General features: G+C 45.8%; 1 protein-coding gene across 12 annotated transcripts in view; it reads left to right on the forward strand.

The window, feature by feature from the left end:
* Positions 1-14,952, forward strand: part of SEPTIN6 (septin 6) — a 73,195-nt gene extending 58,243 nt beyond the window's left edge. For 3 of the 12 annotated variants that reach the window (XM_081567882.1, XM_081567883.1, XM_081567874.1), the window contains exons 8-11: positions 2,419-2,551; positions 5,013-5,203; positions 7,397-7,441; positions 10,688-13,711. In XM_081567882.1, coding sequence (XP_081424008.1) covers positions 2,419-2,551; positions 5,013-5,203; positions 7,397-7,400 — 328 coding nt within the window. In that variant the 3' untranslated portion in view covers positions 7,401-7,441; positions 10,688-13,711. Of the gene's footprint in view, positions 1-2,418; positions 2,552-5,012; positions 5,204-7,396; positions 7,442-10,687; positions 13,712-13,906 lie in introns of those variants that run through there. The other 9 variants (XM_081567879.1, XM_081567880.1, XM_081567873.1 and 6 more) reach the window with 3 other exon arrangements.
* Positions 14,953-21,671: the final 6,719 nt, after the last annotated feature.

The raw sequence follows: 21,671 nt of genomic DNA on the forward strand, positions 1-21,671 counted from the left end.
CCTCACGTTGTAAATTACCATGAGGCCTTGATAAACAAGTAAAGGGCTTGCTTGTGGGATAATAAGGCCTTCAAATAGCCTCTCAGATCCCACAATACCTGTTCACAGCAGAAAGCGAGCCTGGAGGCATAGAATAGCCATTCCTTTGAGGATGTCTGGTTCCGGAGGGGTAAGTTCACTGCCCTTCATGGACAGGGACTGCTGGAGCCCCTGGAGTTGAAGGAAAACGTGTTGTTCTCTCTGATGGGCGTTCCGTTAGCTTTCTCTCTCCTACCCTTCAGACCACTTTAATCTGCCATCTGCGGGGGAAGAGGTGTCCTCTAGTCCCCTCCTCTCCTCCTCTGCTCCATCCTGACTACCTCTGTTTCTCACATCTTTGCCTTCTCCATGCTTTCTCTGCTGGCTCCTTTCCATCTTGCAGGCAGACATTCTTATCCTAAAAAACTCTCCCTCACTCTGCTCCTTGTCACCAACCTCTGCCCTGTCAAGGAGTTTGGCTCCAATGGGAAGGAGAGAGAATGGTTCTGTATTTACTGGCTTCTGCTCCCACCACGCCACTGAGTAGAGAGGCCTCTAGGTCAGCAGTCACATATTCCAGAGTGACCTCTGAGCCCCATCTTCTTCTTTTTTTTAAGACTTTTTTGAATGTGGACTATTTTTAAAGTCTTTATTGAATTTGTTAAAATATTATTTCTATTTTATGTTTTGGTTTTTTGGCTGTGAGGCATGTGGGATTTTAGCTCCCTGATCAGGGATCAAACCCATACCCCCTGCATTGGAAGGCGAAGTCTTAACCACTGGACCACCAGGGAAGTCCCCCATCTTTTTGTTAAAAATGTCAACACAGCACTTGATACTCCTTCCCGCTGCCTCCTTCCTGAAATTCTCTCTGTGGTTGGCTTTTCTAGCACTGGTCTGCCTGGTTAGAGTCCTCTCTCACACTGTTTTACTCCTTCTCAGCCTCTTCGGCAGATTCGTTTCATTCAACTTCTTCCTTTCTGCCTTCTTTCTGAGGGCCTCTGCTACTCTCACTCTCTGTTCTCTTTGTGGCTGGTTCTTTCTGCTCTCACAGTCCTAAAGACCACTTAGAAATAGATCACTCCCAAGTTAAAATGTTACTTTTGAGCTCAAACCCAGTGATCCCACTGCTTACTGGATATTTTCACTTGGCCATCCATAGAGGATGTACCTGAAACTCAAGCTGTCTCAAATTTAATTCATCTCCTTCCCTCTTAAACGTACTCATTCTCCATTCACCTGAATCATCTTTCACTCCTCCCGAGTCCTTGGAATTCTGCTTCCCTCACTGGTCTCCCTTTCCCTCCCAGCCTTCACATTAAGATCCCTTCTTTCTTTCTTTCACTTCATCAGGTCTTCATTGTAGCGTGCAGGATCTTCATTGTGGCTCAAGGCCTCCTCTCTGGTTGTGATGCACAGAAAACGCAGCCTTAGTAGTTGCTGCCTATGAGCTTAGTTGTCCCAAGGCATGTGGGATCTTAGTTCCCCAACCAGGGCTTCAACCCATGTCCCTGCACTGGAAGGCAGATTCTTAACTACTGGATCACCAGTCCCAAGATACCATCATTTCTTACTTTGATTGTTGGAAAGTCTGTCCTTCATGCAATGCCCAGAGTGGTCTTTCCCATTTTCAACTTGGATCAAGTCAGCCCTGCTTAAAACATCCAAGTCTTAACATGGCAGCCAACGCCTGCTCCCTCCTGCCACTCTCAGGAACCTTATCTTCCACTACTCCAGCCACATGGGGCCATGCCTGATGCCCCAGGTATATGCCATTCCTTCTCCACATGTGCCTTTCCACAGAGTACCCTCTTCAGAGCACCCACCCTCTTCTTCACCAGGCTAACTCCTATTTCTATAAAACTAAATCCAGGCGGGGGGTGGGGGGCAGGGAGACATAACCTAGGCATCTCCCACTGACTGTTAGTTCCTTGATGGCAAGCACAGTGGCTATTGGCTCCAGATATTGAGTGACTAGCATAGTATCACTTAATTCTGTGTCCAGCATGTGGTGGAGTCTCATCAAGTGTTTGTTGAACTCATTCATTAATGTGATCAGTTTCAGAGCCAGGACCTGGCGGCATAGTGCAGATGGAAGGACCTAGATTATGAGAGGAAACCCAGCATCCGGTCCCAGCTCTGCCTCTAACTTGCTGTGTGATCTTGAGCGAGTCACCTCACTTCTCTGGGCCTTATCTGTAGAATCAGGGTATAGAAGCAGGTGTTCAAAGTCACTCCCAGTTCAAAGCCAGGTGCCCACAGCTCTGTGCTTCTGCTTTTGCACGTCTCCAAGAATTGAGGAAGGGAGGGTGGGGGAACCCAGGGAGGATCATTGGGGGTGTTTTTCATTGAACAAGAGCCATTCCAAAGGCAGGGGAATTAACCTGACTGTGTTCGCAGTTTACAGGAGACATATGAGGCCAAAAGGAACGAGTTCCTAGGGGAGCTCCAGAAAAAAGAAGAGGAGATGAGACAGATGTTTGTGCAGAGAGTCAAAGAGAAAGAAGCTGAACTTAAAGAGGCAGAGAAAGAGGTAAAATGTGGGTTGGCATGCTAGGTGGGAAGGAAAAGGAGGCTTAACTTAGGCAAGACAAGGGTTTCTGCCCCAAGAGAGCAGCTGGGGGAACCTTGGGGCCTCAGGCAGGAATGGGACACAGCATCTGTAGCCCTGCCTTGGCCGGCACAGAGAGGCTGTGAGATCTGTGTCTTTTCCATCCCTCAGTCCCCAAGGCCGGGATATTGTCTCACTCTTTGTTATTTAATTCTCTAGACCCCACTGTCCCATATAGTAGCTGCTAGCCCTTGTGGCTATTTAAATGAACTGAAATTAAATAAAGTTTAAAACTCTATTTATCATTTGTATTCACCATATTTTAAATGCTCAACCCACATGCAACTCGGGGCTATGAGATATTGAACATTTCCATCACTGCAGAAAGTTCTATTGGGCAGCGCCGCTCAACTCTTGGGACCTGACATTGCCCCTCGAGGTCAGGTGCAGGCTGATATTTTGCCCGCCTTTTTGGGAGTTCATAGCTCAGAAGGGACAGCTGATCACTTTCTTGGTGGTCCTGCCCCATCCTGCCTGCTCTGATGGCCATCGGGAAAGATGGTCCCATGGAGTCCTGGGTACTGTGTTGAATCCTAAGCCAGTGACAGCTGGTGTGTTTCCCCACCCACTTGAGTATTCTGTCCCATTTCATGCTAGTACTAAAGAACATCTGTGCAGCTCTAGTGAGTTTTTAACTAAGGCTTGATGGTCTATCTGCACTTTACTTAAGCTGTGACTAATAGACTGCAGTTAGCCCTTACACCATTGCCTTGCCTCCAAGGTCCCACTACTGATTCCCCTACTGCTGCCAGATTAATTGGCCTCAGCCACAGTTTTGGTCATATCAGCAACTGCTTCAGCTCTCTAGGCCTCGAAACCCATAAAGAAAGGAAGCACTTAATTACTTCCCAAGTCTCTTCCTCTTTTAATCTGCCAAGACTCTCCAGTGTTATTGCCAAAGCCCATGGCAAGAGTATTGACTTCATTTCAGTTTCACTTTTCAAAAGAAAAATATCGCCCAGTACTTTTAGGAAGAGAGGTAAGGTGATCTCTTGAATGAATGAAAGGCCAGTGAGCAAAAGCCAGATGGACACCACTGATCAGCAGAGCTTATACCAGCAGCCTACCCTGAGTGACTAGCGGAAGCTGGTTGACCCAACAAGTCTGTCATCCACCACCCCTTACTTGGTGACAGGTCCAGATACCTATAGGACACCCAGCCTCCTCCACAGTATGCTGTGAGGGCTGCAGAACCCTCCATTCCTTCCTGAATCATCAAAAAATATTGAAATGATGCTTGAGCTGCTCTTACGACTCAGGATAGTTTGTCACATTCCAGTTTGTTAATCACCTACACCCCCAGTGTGTGTGTGCTCAGTCACTCAGTTGTGTCCCACTCTTTTGTGACCCCATGGACTGAGCCCACCAGGCTCCTCTGTCCATGGGATTCTCCAGGCAAGAATATTGGAGTGATTGTCATTTACTACTCCAGGGGGTCTTCCTGACCCAGGGATCCAACCTGCACTCCAGTCCATTATTCTTACCTGAAAAAATCCCAAGGACAGAAGACGGGCCACAGTCCATGGGGGTGTAAAGAGTCAGACACGACTGAGCATGCATGCACACACACCCCTAATTCCCTGATCCACTTATCACAGTAACACGCTAGAACATTGTTGCTCTTCTCCTTTGGGTTTCTGACTCTATCCAGGGCTAGTTGAGCCTCCCCTTGATCAAAGCTGAGGTTTCCACATTCATTTCATTTTCTAAAATTCTTTTCTTTCCTTCCACGTCCACAGACAAGTGTTTTCTTTGACCAGCTTCAGCACTGTCAAGTTTTCTCTGCAATCTCCCATGAGCCTCCCTGGTTGGAGAGGCTAAGAAAAGGCAGGGGCCCCTTTCCTGTTGAGAGATCTCATTATATGATCATGTAAAGAATATGTTGACCTTGGGCAAATTCCTTAACTTCTCATACCTTCTGTTTCCTCATAAAATGCAGATAATAACAGAACCTGCCTCATCGGGTTGTTGTGATGATTAAATGAGTTAATATATATAAAATGCTTAGAAAAGCCAGTACTTGGCCTACAACAAGCACTCAATACATGTTCTACATTATAACTGATGTTATTATTTTTCATATGTAGTAACTATGGGGACTCTTTTAAGTAAAATGCTTGTTTAGACAGAATGCATGGTTCCCTGGCTAATTCAGGAGCAGAAATGTGGAGATAAAATGGCAGAAAAGAACCATTCAGAACATGATGCCCTTTGGTGACATCATAGTTGTCCCTGGCAGAAATGTCTCCTTGGATCTCAGTATCCTTCGTGGGCACGAGCCCACCCGTCCCCACCCCACCCCCACTCCATCCCCCCACCCCCTGACCTGCGCTCTGCTCAGCTGAGCTCTGCTCTCCCCAAACCCCCTGTGCTTCCCTGCCAGCTGCATGAGAAGTTTGACCGTCTGAAGAAACTACACCAGGACGAGAAGAAGAAGCTGGAGGATAAGAAGAAATCCCTGGATGACGAAGTGAACGCTTTCAAACAGAGGAAGACAGCAGCCGAGCTGCTCCAGTCCCAGGGCTCCCAGGCTGGAGGCTCACAGACTCTGAAAAGAGACAAAGAGAAGAAAAAGTAAGTGGCAGGCTGCTCTGGGGTGAGGGCCTCTTTCTGCTCCTGCTTGTCCCCTCAGGCCAGTGACAGAGGCCAGCTGTGGGCTTATAGCCTCCTTTGGGCCCCTGGACCTGGTCTCGGTGTCCCCACAGGGCCCACAGATTCCCTACAACTGGGGAGCTGAGAGGAGGCGAGGGCTGTGTGTCTCCTCAGAGGGCCAGCCCCTCTGCTCTGCCCACTTGGGAAAGCCCTGCCAACTCAAAGCAGGAGGAGAGGGAGGGAAAGGGGAGGAAAAGCAAAAGGCAGGTGAGAAAGTAGAAAGAAGAAAGGCAGAAACGAAGAGAATCTGCAAAGTTACAAGAAGGAGATGAACAAAAAGAAGGGCAGAGAGAGGGCAGCAGAAGCCTCTGGGCCCCCTCTCCTCCCAGGAGGTGGGAGCTGGAAGGGCTCCCAGGCCAGCTTGCTCATCCTATGCCTGACGTGGTTCAGCCCTGGAGCCCCCCTCACCCCCCTCAGTTCTAAGGGCTGTGGCCAATAGACTTTAAGCACTGTCGCTGAAGGCTGCAGCCTGGTCCTGGTTTCGCATCCCTTCCTGTCCCTCCCTCTTGGGTGCTTAGTTGTCCCCAGCCTGGAGTGCTGGGAACTTGGCAGGGAACCCTCAGATGCTAATATCCTCCACAGGCCCCACCCTCCACTGGGGAATGACTGTACCATCCGTCTGTCTCCCCTGGGGTTTGGCGACACAGGACGTATAGGCTCCTGGTTACCATGTGGGTCAAGAACTCTGACCTGAGCCCCAGCCTTGCTTGCTGGGGTTACCCATTCCTCATCCCAGAACCAGAGAAGAGAAAAGCATTTCCGACGGGACCTGTACAATAGCAGGAAAACATCTAGTGGTCCCTTGCGCTCTAATTGTTTGGGCAGTGTGACTGGAGGAGCCAAACTAAAGTGGTCTGAGGATCTACAACATGGCCATAATCACTGCCTTCTGTTCTTAGCCACTTTTTGCTGGACTCCACTGCTAGTTACTGGCCAGAAGGAGGAAACATCTTCCATTCTTCTATCCCTGGCTTATCACTTAGGAATAAAGCAGTACCACATTTCACCAAGAATAAAATGCAACAGTAAAATGTCTTAATTTTGAAGGCACTAAGTTTTACCATCTGATTATTCTTTTTTCAAAAGTGTCATTTGGGCATTTTCACCAATTAGTCCAGAGATTTTTGTCACGGAGTCACAACACTGTATGTCAAAGTCACTGACAATCTCATTTTTTTTTTCTTGGTATTACCTGATAAAATTCAACTACCCCGAACAAAGCCTCCTTGGACACACTCTATATTAACTGATCTGTCATGGTGTGTTAGTTGTAGCAGCAGGAATGGATTCCTATATTTAAGATCAGAAAAGTCTAAATTAGTCTTCCAGTTCTAACCTGCTGCCTTCACAGTCCTGTAGTGTTTGTTAACAGGATCCCTGGGGCAGTTTCACAGCCTGCTGGCCGGAATTAGGAGATTCATTTGTTGGGACCCCACTGACACTCAACTATATAGATAGTCCCCATTGAGCTGTTCAGCGGAAGTTCTTCCCAGACCAGGCTTTCTCCTGGTTGCCTCCAATTAACTGACCACCACCCCCACCCCTAGGCCGAAGACCCCGCATAAGGAGACATGTCTCTCCAGCCTTCCAGGAATATTTGGAGCTGATGATGGCACCCTTTTCCAATTTTGAGATGAGTGAAAACCTCACTCGTACCAGGCACATCCTATTAACAAGAGAGCCTGACAAAACAGCCTGCTCTCTTCTGTACTTTCAGATATATGTGTCCGCTGGTCTGGGCTTCTTACGTAATTCCCCAAACAGTTGCCTAACCTCCGGAAGACCCATCTTTAGCCCAGTGTCACTCTGGTCCCATGGTGATGATGGTGGGGGAAGCGGTGAAGGGCGGAAGTAGGGGTAGAAGCATTTCTTCTGGAGAGACGGTGGTTGGATCTAATAGAGTCACCTATTGAGAATTTCCTTTGGCTGCCCTTAAAGAAGTTAAGAATGAGTACTGGTGTTTCAGGGGGTCCCTACCAGCCCACCCTCCCATCTTCCCCTCCCCACTCCTCCTAATCTCCTTTGACCTCTAACTCTTCATTGTTTGCATCAATTCATAATATTTGATTTCTCCCCAAGCTCACTCCATCTTCATCAGCTCTTACTGTTTTACAGTTAACTCTGCTGTTTCCTGCATGCTGCATGATACCCAGGGCCCTGGTAAGCTTTATTAACTCTAAATAGAACTGGCAGTGGCTTCTAGAACACACCTCCCCAAGTCTCACCCCCTGCCCAACACACATACCTAATATCAAAGAAGTTGCCTCATTGTTCTAGCCGGTTTTCTCTTGTGACTTATAATATTAAGAAATAGTCTGGTGTGATTCCAAGTGTACATGTGCAATATTTGCCTTCCTGATTAAAAGTGGGGTGTTTTCAGACTTTTCTACCTAGCCTAGGTGGAACCTGTGATGGGTATTTGAGGTTTCCATTTTAGCCACTTTTTTTTCTTGAGACTTCATCATTACTTTCAAAATTAACTAAACTGTAGTGATGAGGGGAACTGTTGGGTTCACAAGCCCTGTACTGCAATGTCACGGTCAGCTTTGAGCCCCAGGTTTGGGAAGGTTTCAAGTCAATGGAAACTTGCTTCTCTGTTTCCCTCTGGTGGCTGTTTCTTATCTGAGGGGTTCAAATTTTCTAATTTCGTTTGGCTATGTAGTCTCTCAAAACCATAATAAAAGGGGAAGAAAGTGAAGATTTAGATATTATAGAGAATTCCTTATACTCTATCTACAAGTACCAACTTCATGAACATCTCTGATAAGGAGATAAGCAGGTAAGATGCATTCCTGAGGGCTAGGTGTTATGTCAATAGGAGTAAATAAAGCAGCCCCTGGCATCACATAGTTTATAGGTTGGATTACAGCAGTGATTAAACTTCCATCTATTTTACTAGACTTAGGTAGTGAGTGGGGAGGAACACAAATATTTTCAATCTAACATAATTAGGTGTATTACCATTTAAAACTTTACCATAGAAACTTTCAAACAGGAACAAAAGAAGAGAAAGGATAATACAATGGATCCTCATGAGCTCCCCCCCCCAGCCCCCAAACAACTGTCAACTTAAGCCAGTCCTGTCTCATTTATTGCCCCCAAATTGGCTGGATTATTGTAAAGCAAAACGCATCTCATTTCATCTGTCACTACTTCAGCATGGATCTCTAAGAGCTAATGACTCTTTAAAAAAATAACCACAATGCCACCATTATCACACCTCCAAATTTAACAATTCATTCACATAAAATTTCTAGCCAGTGTTCAGAATACCCTGGTTGTCTCATAAATGCCTTTTGGATTTGGTTTGTTTGGATCGGGGAATATAAAATATTGAGAAGACTTCTCCGCACTCACCATGGAGTTTATGATTTAAATGGAGAACCTGCTGTTAGTCACCAAAATAATTGCTGCAGCTTCTGCACCGGGGACTTTGGGCAGCTGGCAAAACATCCTACTTTCAAGCAAATCCCGAAGAGGAAGTCCATAGAGGCTTCTGAAACATAAGCCCCGTGAAATTGGGCCAAAGGAAACAACCCTAAAAGAACAATGAAATGATTTCTTGTCTGGCTTAAAGGCAAGACTTGGAGCCGTGTGCATTGACTTGAATGAAACCGAGGAAGACACAGTTCCTGGAGTGTATGTCCATGGCTGCAGTCCTAGTGCCCAGCAGAGTGGCTGATGCTTGGTTCACGTGTATTTCCTCAGTTCCCCCATTTTCAAGGAGGAAAATAGGAAAGATGCATCCTGCTCAGTTAGCTTTCAGTTCATGAAACCCAAATTAACGTCGTTTGACACAGTTTGGTTCGGCTTTCCCCGAGTAAATCATTGGTAGTGGCCATTACTAAAATGAATCCTTTCAAAACTATAATTAAAGCCACACTTAACGAGCAAGAGTCAATTGGCAAACAGTGGGAACAGCCAACCCCGACCCTAAGCAGGTTGGCTTTTTCTGGCATGCTTCTCCCCAGCAGACCACAAGAGCAGTTCCAAACCAAACAGAGAGAGAGAGATTGCCGTCTGCAGCCATCTGCAGTTGCAACAAAACGCTTCCTCTGTGGCCCACACACAGTTGTAGGTACTCTGGCGGGGGGGGCGGGGGGCAGAGTATGGTGTATGGACCGTACGCCTAGCAAAATATTTCAGCCTTCCCAGGCCGCCCAGGACATAGGCCCTTGCAGTGTTCTATAGGTTTCTTTTCCCCTGGGAAGTAGACAAGGAAGAACAAGAGAGCTGAGCTTTCATAGGACATTTTAATACTATTCAAAGTGTTTTTCCGCACGCTATCTTATTTTCACATTAGACAGTCCTGTGAGGCACAGGAGGAAGGTGCTGATCTTCAGTTCACAAGATGAACAAATGGAGGTGTGGGGTTAAGGGACTTATCAAGGCTGACACAGGGAGTTATTGGCAGAACTGGAATGAGAACGCAAAACTCCTAGTTCTGGTATAAAGTGCCATTCTCATGAATGTGTGTGTGTGTGTATTCACTCTGAGGAAGTGACTGTACAAATAGACTCAGCTTATGCTTTTAACTACCTCTCCCCAATATCTTTAATGAGAGAAATGTGTTCAGGTAAAAAAAAAAAAATAAAACCAGGGGCTTGGGTCCACAGGCAAGGACTTCTCAAGGACACTGTGGTGTGAAGGAGAGTCACAATCAAGCAACCCAGGGATTCAGGCTCTGCTCCTGTGGGTTGTGACTCTTTGTGACCTCGGGCAAAGTCAGTTGGCCTCACAGTGTTTCTCAGCCTCCTCATAAGTCAAATGGGGACCAATACAACTTGCCCCCATTTATGTCACGAGGATGAAGTTTAAATGGGAGAAAGTTCAAAGTACAGAGTGAACACAAACCAATAATGGATTTCCATTGTTCAGGTTTCCAGGTGACTGTGGTTAGACCCTAGTGCAGAGGCCAGTCCCCACCCCCAGATACTTCTCAAACAGATCTTGCCCCGGGGGACCAGTTAGTGGACCGGGGCTCTTAGAAGGTGAAACCTCTACCTTCTCGGCTTCCGCTGTGGGGTGAGGCCATCACTGGTTGAGAGCCTGGCACTCTGTGCTGTGGCCTGAGGCCACTTGGAGATTTGCTGAAGGTGTTCCTGTACAAGGTGTCTGGGTCGGGAGCGCTAGTCAGGACCTAGTCATGAAGAGAGAAAAAGGATTCTTGTGGCTCTTGATTATTTTGCTAGCCGATGCCATGACAATCGCCACTCAGAGGTGTGTGGGGGTGAATGACAGAGAAAGCATGTCCCCAGAGGCCAATGCAATAAGACCTTAAGACCATCTAACATAACTATATTCTAATTTATCCATTAGTCATCATGACAATTTTCTTCTAACCTTTGTTTTGTTTTTTACATTAATCCATCCATTCATTAACCCAACTTCTCTTTTCATTTTCAGTTTGGGCTTCCTGTAGACGCCCTTTTCCTGCGCAACAGAGCTGGGCCTCCCTTTCTCTAATTCCCCCTTAACACGTCTGCGGGGCACACAGCCCGTGCCCTCCCCTTTCTTCCTGCCAAGGTTTATAGAAGAGTCTGAGGACCGTGTCTGGCCTCTGGGCAAGAAGCCAGCAGTCACGTGGTTTAAAGCTGCATCCTGCATCCCAGTGCCCCTCCCAGCGCCCCCAGCCGGCCACTCCTCACCCCATCTTTGACTGTAACATGTGCAGGGGTTCTGCCTGCTCCATGGCACCACCAGCTTCCCTGTTCCAACTCCTACTGCTGTTTGTTCCCCCGAGGTATTTGCATCCAGCCTGGCTGGGTGAGCACCAGTCAGCAGGGCTTTCCCCCTTAGTCCGCAGTCACTTGGCTTCCCCAACCACCACTAAGCCCCTGACAGGAACCACAGCCTCTCCTCAGAGGGTTCCAGAAGGAGATCCTTCGGTCAGCTCAGCCCTTTCCAGTTTTGATTCACTCAAAAGTGACTGCACTCAGACTCTGTTAAGAACCTGGAATGAGTTTATTTGCACCCAGCCCTTCCCAGACAACACGACTGCTGAAGAAAATAGCATAAATGTCCCCTCTCTGTAATTCTGAGTACCCCACAGATGCAAGAGGAAGAATAAACCTGAATATTAGTACCAGCATAGTGTCTTACAGAATTGTTATGAGGAGTCTCGTGTCTCCTCTAATTTCCCTGAGGATGCCACACCATCCAAACAAGGCAGGGATAGTAGCAGGTGTAAGCATCCCGTGTCGTAAACTGCCAGACTGAGTGGTTCAACAATCAGTGTTTTTAGTTTGGCTTTAAGGAATCTTCCAGTCTATTTGTTTGGTGAATTTGATGATAATGAGTTTCAATCTGTATTTTGCATGTGTCCCCCAATAAGAAGAGGAGGTGAGACTGTCAGAGAAGAGAAAAGAGATGTTGTGCCTTGGAAGGTCCCTAACTTTGCCTCTAAGGATTTGATATTTGAAAACTTCTAGCCCAGATTTGTATAACGGGGCCTCTCTGATAGTGGGAACCCCTTTGAAGTTGAGAGCCCTCCCTTGTTAGGGCCTTGAGGCACACTGGACTTTGGTGTTTGACCAGTGACAAAGTGAGAGCTGGCGGTGACTGGTAATGATCCATGGCTAACACGCCGTTTCTCTGCCCTTCCTTTGCAGTAATCCATGGCTGTGTACTGAATAGTATTCCCCGCTACAGCTGGACTGGACTCCACTTAGCCTTTTAAGCCAAGGTTCCTATTGTAACTGACAGCTTTCCTTTGGGGTGCCAGGCAGCCGGGTTCCCGGCCCCTGCCATGTTCTTCCACTTCAAGCCCCACCTCTTCTTTCGATTTCTGCCTCACAGTCCCACTGGCATTGACCACGACCTTCTTTTTTATTTTTGAGATTTTTATTTTTTGGTCACTTGCTTTGAAAACACACAATCGAACAAGGCTATGCCAAATTTTCAGGCCTTTTTGAAGTATTAAGAATGGGGAGGGGGTGTTCTCTTTTCAATAATAGATAATAACAGGAAGCAAAAAGTAGAAACAATGGAAAGCAAACGAATGCACCCACTTATCTTTTCTTGTTGGCAAAGCAAGAGGGCAGTTTTGGGATGTCTTGTTTGGTGAGTCACTGATTGGTGAGAGGCCAGAAGCAAGTATGAAGGTGATGCTGCCAAAGCAGAAGCTAGTTTCTTGAGAAAATCCAAGTCACACAGTGGAGCATTTTAGGAGACCCTATGCTCGGAGATTTAAAAGCCAAAAAAAAGCTTGGATCCTCAGCTTGGCTCAGGGAGATGCTAAGTTAAGGCTGTCAAGTCTCCTTGGGAAAGGCTTCTTATTTGCAGCTTTGACCAGTTTCACAGCTGCTTCCCAAGAATCCCCAACTTAAACAACTAACGGTCTCCATTCCTCCCCCCAGTAATTATTTGCATCACAAATAGGAGGTCCCCTCATCTACATTTATTTACAGATTAACTACTTGAGGTCTGAGTGGTTTTGAAAACTTCAAAAGGTATTAGAGCCACCCAGCCTTTGAGAGACCTTCAGAGACTAGGCAGGAATTTTGTATGAAGGGAGACATTTGGGCCCAGAAGACAGGTAGGACCCACTTTTTGTAAGAGGAAATTGAGGCGCAGAGAAATGAAGGGACTTTGCCAGAGGTCCCAGGGCTGTTTGGTGGCAAAAGTCAGGCTAAATTCAGTGTCTTCTGAGTCCGGATCCGTTTCACAAATGGATTCAATCTGTTCATGTTCATTCCTGGAGACAAGTCTTTTTGATGTTCAGGAGAAAATGAATAGTATTAGAGCGCCTTTGAGGTTTTTATCCCATAGAAAAATATTTGAGGATGGGGTGGGCAGGGATGGGCAAAGCAGAGAACTCTAGTCCCGCCCCTGAACTGAGTGCCTCTGCTGAGGATAAGAGTCATGGACACCTGTTAGCTGCTCAGCTTTCCTGGAATGAGGGATGTGAGTGTGGAAGTTTAACAGGTGCCCGAGATGACCCTTGTCATCAAGGAAGTTTGGTAAACAAAAATCTAACTTGTGCATGAACATGAGACCTTTAGAAAGTCAACCAAGGCTATGTAAAATAATTAAAATGCTTATTTTATCGGGTAGCTTGTCTCACTGTAAACAGAAAGATTTTTTTCCTTCTTCAGTGAAAAGATTTTTTACTGAGTATAACTGTTAGTATTAAAAAAAATTGCCCTAATACTCTGTCTACTTCTGGTGAAACAAAACCAGTCATTAGAAATGGTCTGTGTCCTCCCCCACCCCCACCCTAGACTGGAATGGTTTTCCTGAAAAATCCCCACGTGTACACACACACACACACACCTCATTTCTCTTAAGCCAAGAAGTTTGCTTTTCCTAGATGCAGGATAGATCATTTTTGGTTTCGTGTTTTTTTTGCTTTAATCATTTGGCATTCAAATGTGGCTGTCAATATGTGCTTGTTTTTTTTTTATTATTATTAAAACAAGAAGCTTGAAACTGGTGTGTGGTGTTCTTAAAACCTTCTCAGCAGATTTTCCAGTGGTGATGGCCCATCAGTGACCCCATTTCTCACCTGTCTTCTCCATGTGTAATCTGTGCTACCTCACACTGCCCACCTCCCTGACCCTGTCTTACTTTGAATGTCCTTTTTCTTTGGCTAATTTCATGTTTTCTTTCTCTTTCCCTCTCCAGCTTTTTTTAATCTTGTCTTCAGCAGCTGCACTAAGTCTAAAGGAGAAGACTACCACTATAGAAGAGTTAGGGTTTCCATATTGTCTCAAACCAGAAATGAACCAATTCCCTCTCCCTCCAAATTGTGTCTCACACACGTGTGCGCGTGCTTACACACACACACACTCTCTCTCTCTCTCTCTCTCTCTCAACAAGTGTTCATGTGTCCAGGCAAGAAGCTCTCTCCCAACTTACATGGTATTTTAAATGGAAGTGTCTTGTCCTAACCTAACAAGGCAGGAAAAGATCCATCCAAGCTGGAGAATGGACCCAATGTAACCTCAGAGAGACAACTGCAGGATGACTCACCCAAGTGTGACTGAGGCAGGAGACCTCAGCTGTGTGTATGGAAATACTGTTCACAAGTTTTTCATTTGAGTTTTCTGTTTTTCCTTTTAAACACCATTTCTCCGGTTCAATGGGTTGATTGTCTACAGCCACTATTAAACATTTCTGAATATGGACGAGAAAGTCAAGCAACATTCATATCTTCAGCATTCACAGACCTTCTGCAGACCCCCTCAGCAAGTGGGGCGAGTGGATCTACTAACACTCAGGTGGAGAAAGGAAAGGAGAGATGGGGGAGTTTAAGCTTAGTGAGAGCAAAATTACTCCATTCAGCCTTCCAAGGCCAGTTGGGGTTTTGAGAGAGGTTTCTGCTCAATGTGGGACCTGGAGGGAGAGCTTTGATGTTGATAAATCTGCCCTGAATTCATTGGTTTAACTTGGATCGAAATACCATGTGAGTGTGCTCATCCCCATATAGCCCTACAACCATTGCCATTCCACTGTCCTGTGTCTCTTGAGAGAGCCTCTTTGCATGTTTTCCAGAATCTGTGTTCATTCTTCCTTTCTTCTCCTTTGTTCTTTTTGCTCAGAGATGTGACCAGTCACTGCCCCTCTGGGGCTTTCATTTGCCAGGAGAAACATCCCCAAACCAGCACTGTTTAGCTTGATACCTTTCTAATGTCCATGTCAATTTTCAATAAAATTCAAAGAAATGCTCAGTGGTTGTGTGATTATTAGGTGAAGCGCGCATCATGGTTTGCCTTAGGAGGAGTGGGTGGCTTCTTTTCAAGGGAGTGATTTGAGGAGCTCAGGGAGGCACCATCAGCCCGTTTGCAACCTTCCTGGGTGGGCTGCTGTGCCCACTACCCCCATCTGGGTTTGAAATTTCCACGGGCATGGTGGGGGGGGGGAGGGAGGAAGTCCTTTACTTTTCCTTCATTAGCATGGATTTCACTGATCCGTTGAGCTCATCTAGCATAATAGATGGAGAAAGTGGAGTGCCAGATCCTATAGAATAAGATTCGGTTGAGTTTTAATTCCAGAAGGAAAAGGACTGCACTGCATGGCTTCTCTTATTATTACTGTGATGTGAACATCCTGAAAATTCATGGGCATGACTCCAAAAGCCTTCTATAAATAGGGTCTACTAGAGAGGGAAGCTTCCTTGTCCCTCCCAGCATTCAAGTGGGCAAGAGGGACGGTGGTCAGTTTTCATAATTCTGGTCGCAATCGTGGTGGGATTTCCTTTCCTCGCCTTCATTTCCCGAATGGCCAGATGCTGGAGACCGGAAGGTGGTCAGTACCCTCTCCGCACCAAGCCCTTGGAGACCTCTGAAGGGAAGGGGTACCACGGAAAACGACGCTGACCTGCATCTGCGCAGCTCGCACACTAGAAAGCAGCCGAGCGGGACAACAATCGCCCGTGACGTCACCGAGCCCCCGGCATCCTGGAGGTGTGGAAATAAACCGGTTCTGGAGCCAGACAGACTTGCTAGCTGTGTGTGTTTGGGGGCAGTTCAGTTCAGTTCAGTTCAGTCGCTCAGTCGTGTCCGACTCTTTGCGACCCCATGAACTGCAGCACGCCAGGCCTCTCTGTCCATCACCAACTCCCGGAGTCTAACCAAACCCATGTCCATCGAGTCGGTGATGCCATCCAACCATCTCATCAAGTTGTGGTCAAAACCTCCCTGTAAAAGAATATCAGCAACTCCCTTGCAGGTGTGATTGTGACGGTTTCGTGAGCTACTGTAAACTAAGGAGGTGGGTGTTCACTAAAGGAAATCCCTATTAAGGATGGAGTTTCCCCTTTACTAGAAGTATCTTAGGTTCTTCCAATCCACGGTTTCTCAACCTCAGCACTATTGTCTTTTGAGACCAGATAATTCTTTGTTGTGGAGGCCGTCGTGTGCATTGTAGCATCCCTACCCACTAGATGGCAGTAGCACACTACACTACCCCATCCTCAGGTCTCACAACCAAAACTGTCTCCAGATAATACCAAACGTCCCCTGGAGGGCAAAATTGCCCCAAATTGGGAACCATTGCTCTGGACCACTGGTCAGCAAACTTTTCCTGTAAAGGGCCAGCAGGCAAATATTTTGAGCTTTGCAGGCCACATGGTGTCAGAAGCTATTTTACTGTTCAGTATAGACCAAAACCAGCCATTGATAATACATAAAAGGATGAACGTGACTGTGCACCAATAAAACTGCATTTATGGACACTGAAATTTGAAATTCATGTGTGGGTTTCATTTTCACATGTCCTGATTTATTATTATTTGTATTTCTTCCAACCATTTAAAATGTAAAGACCACTCTTAGCATGAGGGTCATATAAACACAGGCAGCGTGACTGGATTTGGCTTGTGGGCCACCATTTGTCGACCCCACTTCTAATGCATTTTGGTGCTTGTTAACACATCACAGGTGACACTAGTGGTAAAGAATCTGCCTGCCAATGCAGGAGACACGGGTTCGATCCCTGGATTGGGAAGATCCCCTGGAGTAGGAAATGGCAAGCCATTCTAGTATTCTTGCCCTGAAAATCCCATGGACAGAGAAGACTGGTGGGCTAGAGAAGACTGGTGGGCTAGAGAAGACTGGTGGACAGAGAAGACATGGGGTCGCAGAGTCAGACACGACTAAGCATGCATAGATGAATGCATCACAAAGCCTAAAGGTCTTAGAAGTGACTGGCTGGTCAAAAGAAATCAGAAATGAAGACAAATAGCTGATATTTTAATGCAAGTTAGTGGGGCAATGGGCTTGGTTAACTAAAATTTGTGTATCATTTTGCGAGAGAATAGATGGGGGCAAGGGTCTGCTGGGGTGCCGAGAGCCAGTTCCTAGGGACTTGCTGAGCGGTGAGAAGGCCAACTGCTTCTAGGGACAGAACCAGGCTTCTAATACCTTCAAAATGGCTAAGCAACCTGGGCTCCAGTTGTAAGCAACTGAAGTTAAGCAGTGTCCTTTTGTGTTTGAAAAGCCCCCACTCAGCTGAGTCCCTGTGCTATTCATCTGAAACTATCACAACATTGTTAATCGGCTATACCCCAATACAAAATTAAAAGTTAAAAAAATCCTGCCATTGAGATTCAGGCCTATCTTCTCCTTGAAGCCTTTCTTGACCCCATCCACCTGTTTTGATCTCTTCTTCTTTTTCCAAAATCCCCTGGCTGAAATTGTTGAATCTTCTCTGCTTCTCATTTGAGAGACTTCATTCTTCAAGAGATGTTAAGCTTCCTTAGGGTAGGAACATCATTTACAGCTCCCCAGTGGGCCCACGAAAGTGCTGGACACACAATAAAAAGCGATTAAGAGGTAGCTAGATGGCGATTCTCCACCAATTTAGGGAGCTATTGCACTTTTGAAACAATTTAACTTTGAAATTAACAACAATAGTACAAAGTATACTCACATACTCTTGACCCAGATGCACCAACTGATAATATTTTGCCCCATTTGCTTTATCATTTATATTGAGGTGCCCCCTTCCCCCCTCCCCTGGAACCAAATAGATAGAGAGAGATACATAACATTTTTTCTGAACCATTTGAAGATAATTTACAGGTATCATGGCCTTTACTCCTAAATATTTCAATGGGTATTTCCTAGCAATAAGGATATTCTCTTGCATAGCCACAGTTACCAACTTCAGTAAATTTAACCTTGTTACACTACTTTAACCTATTGAATAGTATGGGTGCATGCTCAGTCACTTCAGTTGTGGCCAACTCTGTGACCTCGTGGACTGTAGCTTGCCAGGCTCCTCTGTCCATGAGACTCTCCAGGCAAGAATACTGAAGTGGGTTGCCATGCCCTCCTTCAGGGGATCTTCCCTACCCAGGGATGGAACCTGAGGCTCCTGTGACTCCTGCATTGCAGATGGATTCTTTACCCACTGAGCCACCTGGGAAGCCCATTGAATAGTATGCTGCTGCTGCTGCTGCTAAGTCGCGTCAGTTGTGTCCAACTCTGTGCGACCCCATAGACGGCAGCCCACCAGGCTCCTCCGTCCCTGGGATTCTCCAGGCAAGAATACTGGAGTGGGTTGCCATTTCCTCCTCTAGTGCATGGGAAAAGTGCAAGTGAAGTCGCTCAATCGAGTCCGACTCTTCATGACGCCAAAGGCTGCAGCCTACCAGGCTCCTCCGTCCATGGGGTTTCCCAGGCAAGAGTACTGGAGTGGGGTGCCATTGCCTTCTCTGATTGAATAGTATACTTTATACCAATTTTTCCTGCCATATAAGATTGGCTCTGGACTCATGCACTGTGTCCTGTTACTTTAGTGTCCTTTAATCTGAAACAGCCTTTCTTTGTCTTTCATGATACTGGTATTTTTGAAGTGCCATTTAAAAAAAATACATTGTTGCCATTTTGGGTCAAGGTGTTGCCCAATTTCTCCACTATATAATTATTGTTTTTCCTCTTCTTTGCTACTAATAAACAATCTGTGAGGAGAAAACTGTAAGTCCATGCAAAATCCTCCTCATCAAAAAATTCCTCCTAGATTTAGCATCTACTGGTAATTCTTGCCTGAACCAATGATGATTTTCTGACTCCAGCATTCCCTTCATATTTACCAGTCAGCACATGGTATTCTATCGTAAGCAAAGGCCCTCCCTTTTCCCTCATTATTTATCTACTTGGTCTCACTGTGGACTTATGGCTTTCTATTTTTTCAATGGCTCGTTACTGTCCTTTGGGTACTCAAATTACCAGGCTTTGGCCAGCTCCTAGCTATTGCTTTTAGTCCATTAGTAGCCATTCCTCAAGAGGATATTGCAGTGCAGAATACTCTGGTCAAGAACTTTTGGTGATCTGATTTCTGGGATAGTTTATGAGGGTGGTGCTGAGCCAGGTTCCAGGTTTCCCTCTTTTCTTCACTCACTGGCTCCCCCACAGGAAAGGGAAGGGAAGGAAGCTCAGAGCTGACAGACTATGTGTGTATGAGTGTGTGTGTGTGTCTGTGTTTCATGTAAAAACAGTGGCGGGAGCCTGTGTTAGAGCAGAGAAAGATGATGGAGGGGAGGAGGACAGGTGATTACATGAGGTTTCTGTATTGTTTCAGGATGGCAGTGGTTGCCATTATCAGACTTCCCTCCTCCACTTCTCTTCAACCATTATTCAGATAACTTACTTCTGCTTAGGGATTTCAATTCCTGCTCAGTGAGAAAACATCTGCGGCGTGTGAGAAGGGAATGGACTGAGCTAGGTTGGTTGAAGGATTTTTTGATCAGAAGGATTACCAAAGAAAGAAGGTCCTGGAGAATCATGGGAATTTTTGTTTTGCTTCCTAGAGATGAAACTGCTTATTCCATAGCAGGATTTACAAATGCACTCCAGCTATGGCTGTTCCAGAGCAAATGGCCTCTAACATCAATTTCATCGCCTTTCACTCTGTAATCCAAATTCAAAAGTCAGGTTGGAATTATTTGTTCCTATATGATGGAAGAATTTTCATCCAATCTGAGAGGAAGGCATTTTTCTTTTCTCAACTCCTTTTCTAAGAAAGATGTGTATTGATTGCAATGCTGATTCTGATGAAAGTTGGCAGCTTAGGCAGAAATTAATCTAACTTAATATCAGCTTAAAATGTAGGCCCTAAGAAAATGAGTTTCACAAGTTTGGGACAACAGGAAGAGCCTTCATTCATTCAATCATTCATTTAATTCAACAAATATTTATGGAGTTCCTACAGGAGCCAAATGTGAGTGCTAAAAGCAAGACAGATGAGTTCCTTGCTCTCATGGCGCTGTCACAGGGGGTGAGGAGGAGTCAAAAAAAATTTTTGAAGTTCAAAAGGTGGTACATACTGTGAAGAATAAAAAAACCAGGGCAATATAATGGCAAATGAATGGGGAGCACTGGATGAGAAGTCAAGTGACCTATATTCTGATCTCAGCTTTGCCAGAACCCGCCTCTACAGACTTCAGTTATCACTCTACCTCTCTGGCCTTATTTTTCTCACTCATACAATAATGATTTGAATTTATGATCTCAAAGCTTCCTTTCTAGTATCATGTTCTTTGATTTGATGGTTCAAAGACTGTCATTACTTCAATAAACATGAATACCTACCACAGTCAAAGACAGCACTCCCTGTGTAATGGGAGAGACAGGCATGAAAATAAATCATTATTAAAGTGAAAAATGCTACGATCGTTTGGTCTTCTCAGTCCAAAACAGTCCTACATATAAATATGTCACATAATGATAAATACATCGTAAAACAGTTAAAAGGGGACAACGGGTAAAAGTCATTTTATCCAATAGTCCTCCTGCTATGGAACATTGAGTTCTAGGCAGGACTATTTCTCCCCATCAACGCGATAATTAGTTTCAGGACAACAGAGAAAACCCAGCTTCTTTTTCCTTTGTATTGACTATACTGAGCACACAGTAAGTGCTGTGTAAATTCCTACCGACCGGGGGCTTTCCTGGTGGTCCAGTGGTTAAAAATCTGCATTCCAATGCAGCGAAGCCCAGTTCGATTCCTGGTCCTCAAACTAAGATGCCACAACTAGACATAGCCTGGATGCCCCAAGGAAGACCCAGTGCAGCCAAATTAATAAATACATAAAATTGTTTACATGAAAGATATCAATTCCAACCTTACATAAAAGATAAATAAATTCCCGCTGACACTCATTAACTACTTCCATAGCACAGACAGGCAGTCAGTGATTGAGGGGCTGGAGCAGACCGCGAGGTCTAGTGAAAACGTTTGTCTACAGAGTGAGCCATGTGATGCTGTGCAGCTTTTAGTTTGGGGGACCCTTTTGTATTTTGTAATATTCTACACGTTTTAAATTGATACAGTTAATACAGGATTATTTGAAACCGTGATCAGAACTGTGTGAACACGATGCTTGTATTTGTCAGCAATTGGGATGGAGTATGGACGATACGGAGAAGGCAATGGCACCCCACTCCAGTACTCTTGCCTGGAGAATCCCAGGGACGGAGGAGCCTGGTAGGCTGCAGTCCATGGGGTCGCTAAGAGTCGGACACGACTGAGCGACTTCACTTCCACTTTTCCCTTTCATGCACTGGAGAAGGAAATGGCAACCCACTCCAGTGTTCTTGCCTGGAGAATCCCAGGGACGGGGGAGCCTGGTGGGCTGCCGGCTATGGGGTCGCACAGAGTCGGACACGACTGCAGCGACTTAGCAGCAGCAGCAGCATGGACGATAAGTGGGTTTGGATGGTTTTTTCTTAAGTATTTTGCTTTTACTATCACTTCACAATAAAACAAAGCTAATGGTGCACGACGCACAGATAGCTTTTCAAGCTATCCTCTGAAGAAAGGGCGCCTCGGAGAGCTTACATTAAAAAAAAAAAAAAGTGTGATATCCATTTCAAACCCAAGTCCCTCCCACTGTCAGAAACCCAGGAAAAAGCGTCAGGCGACCTATTGCTGCCAACTGTCACCT

This window comes from Giraffa tippelskirchi, chromosome X (genome assembly GCF_054371585.1).
Source record: "Giraffa tippelskirchi isolate mGirTip1 chromosome X, T2T-mGirTip1v1.2.pri, whole genome shotgun sequence".
NCBI lineage: Eukaryota > Metazoa > Chordata > Mammalia > Artiodactyla > Giraffidae > Giraffa > Giraffa tippelskirchi.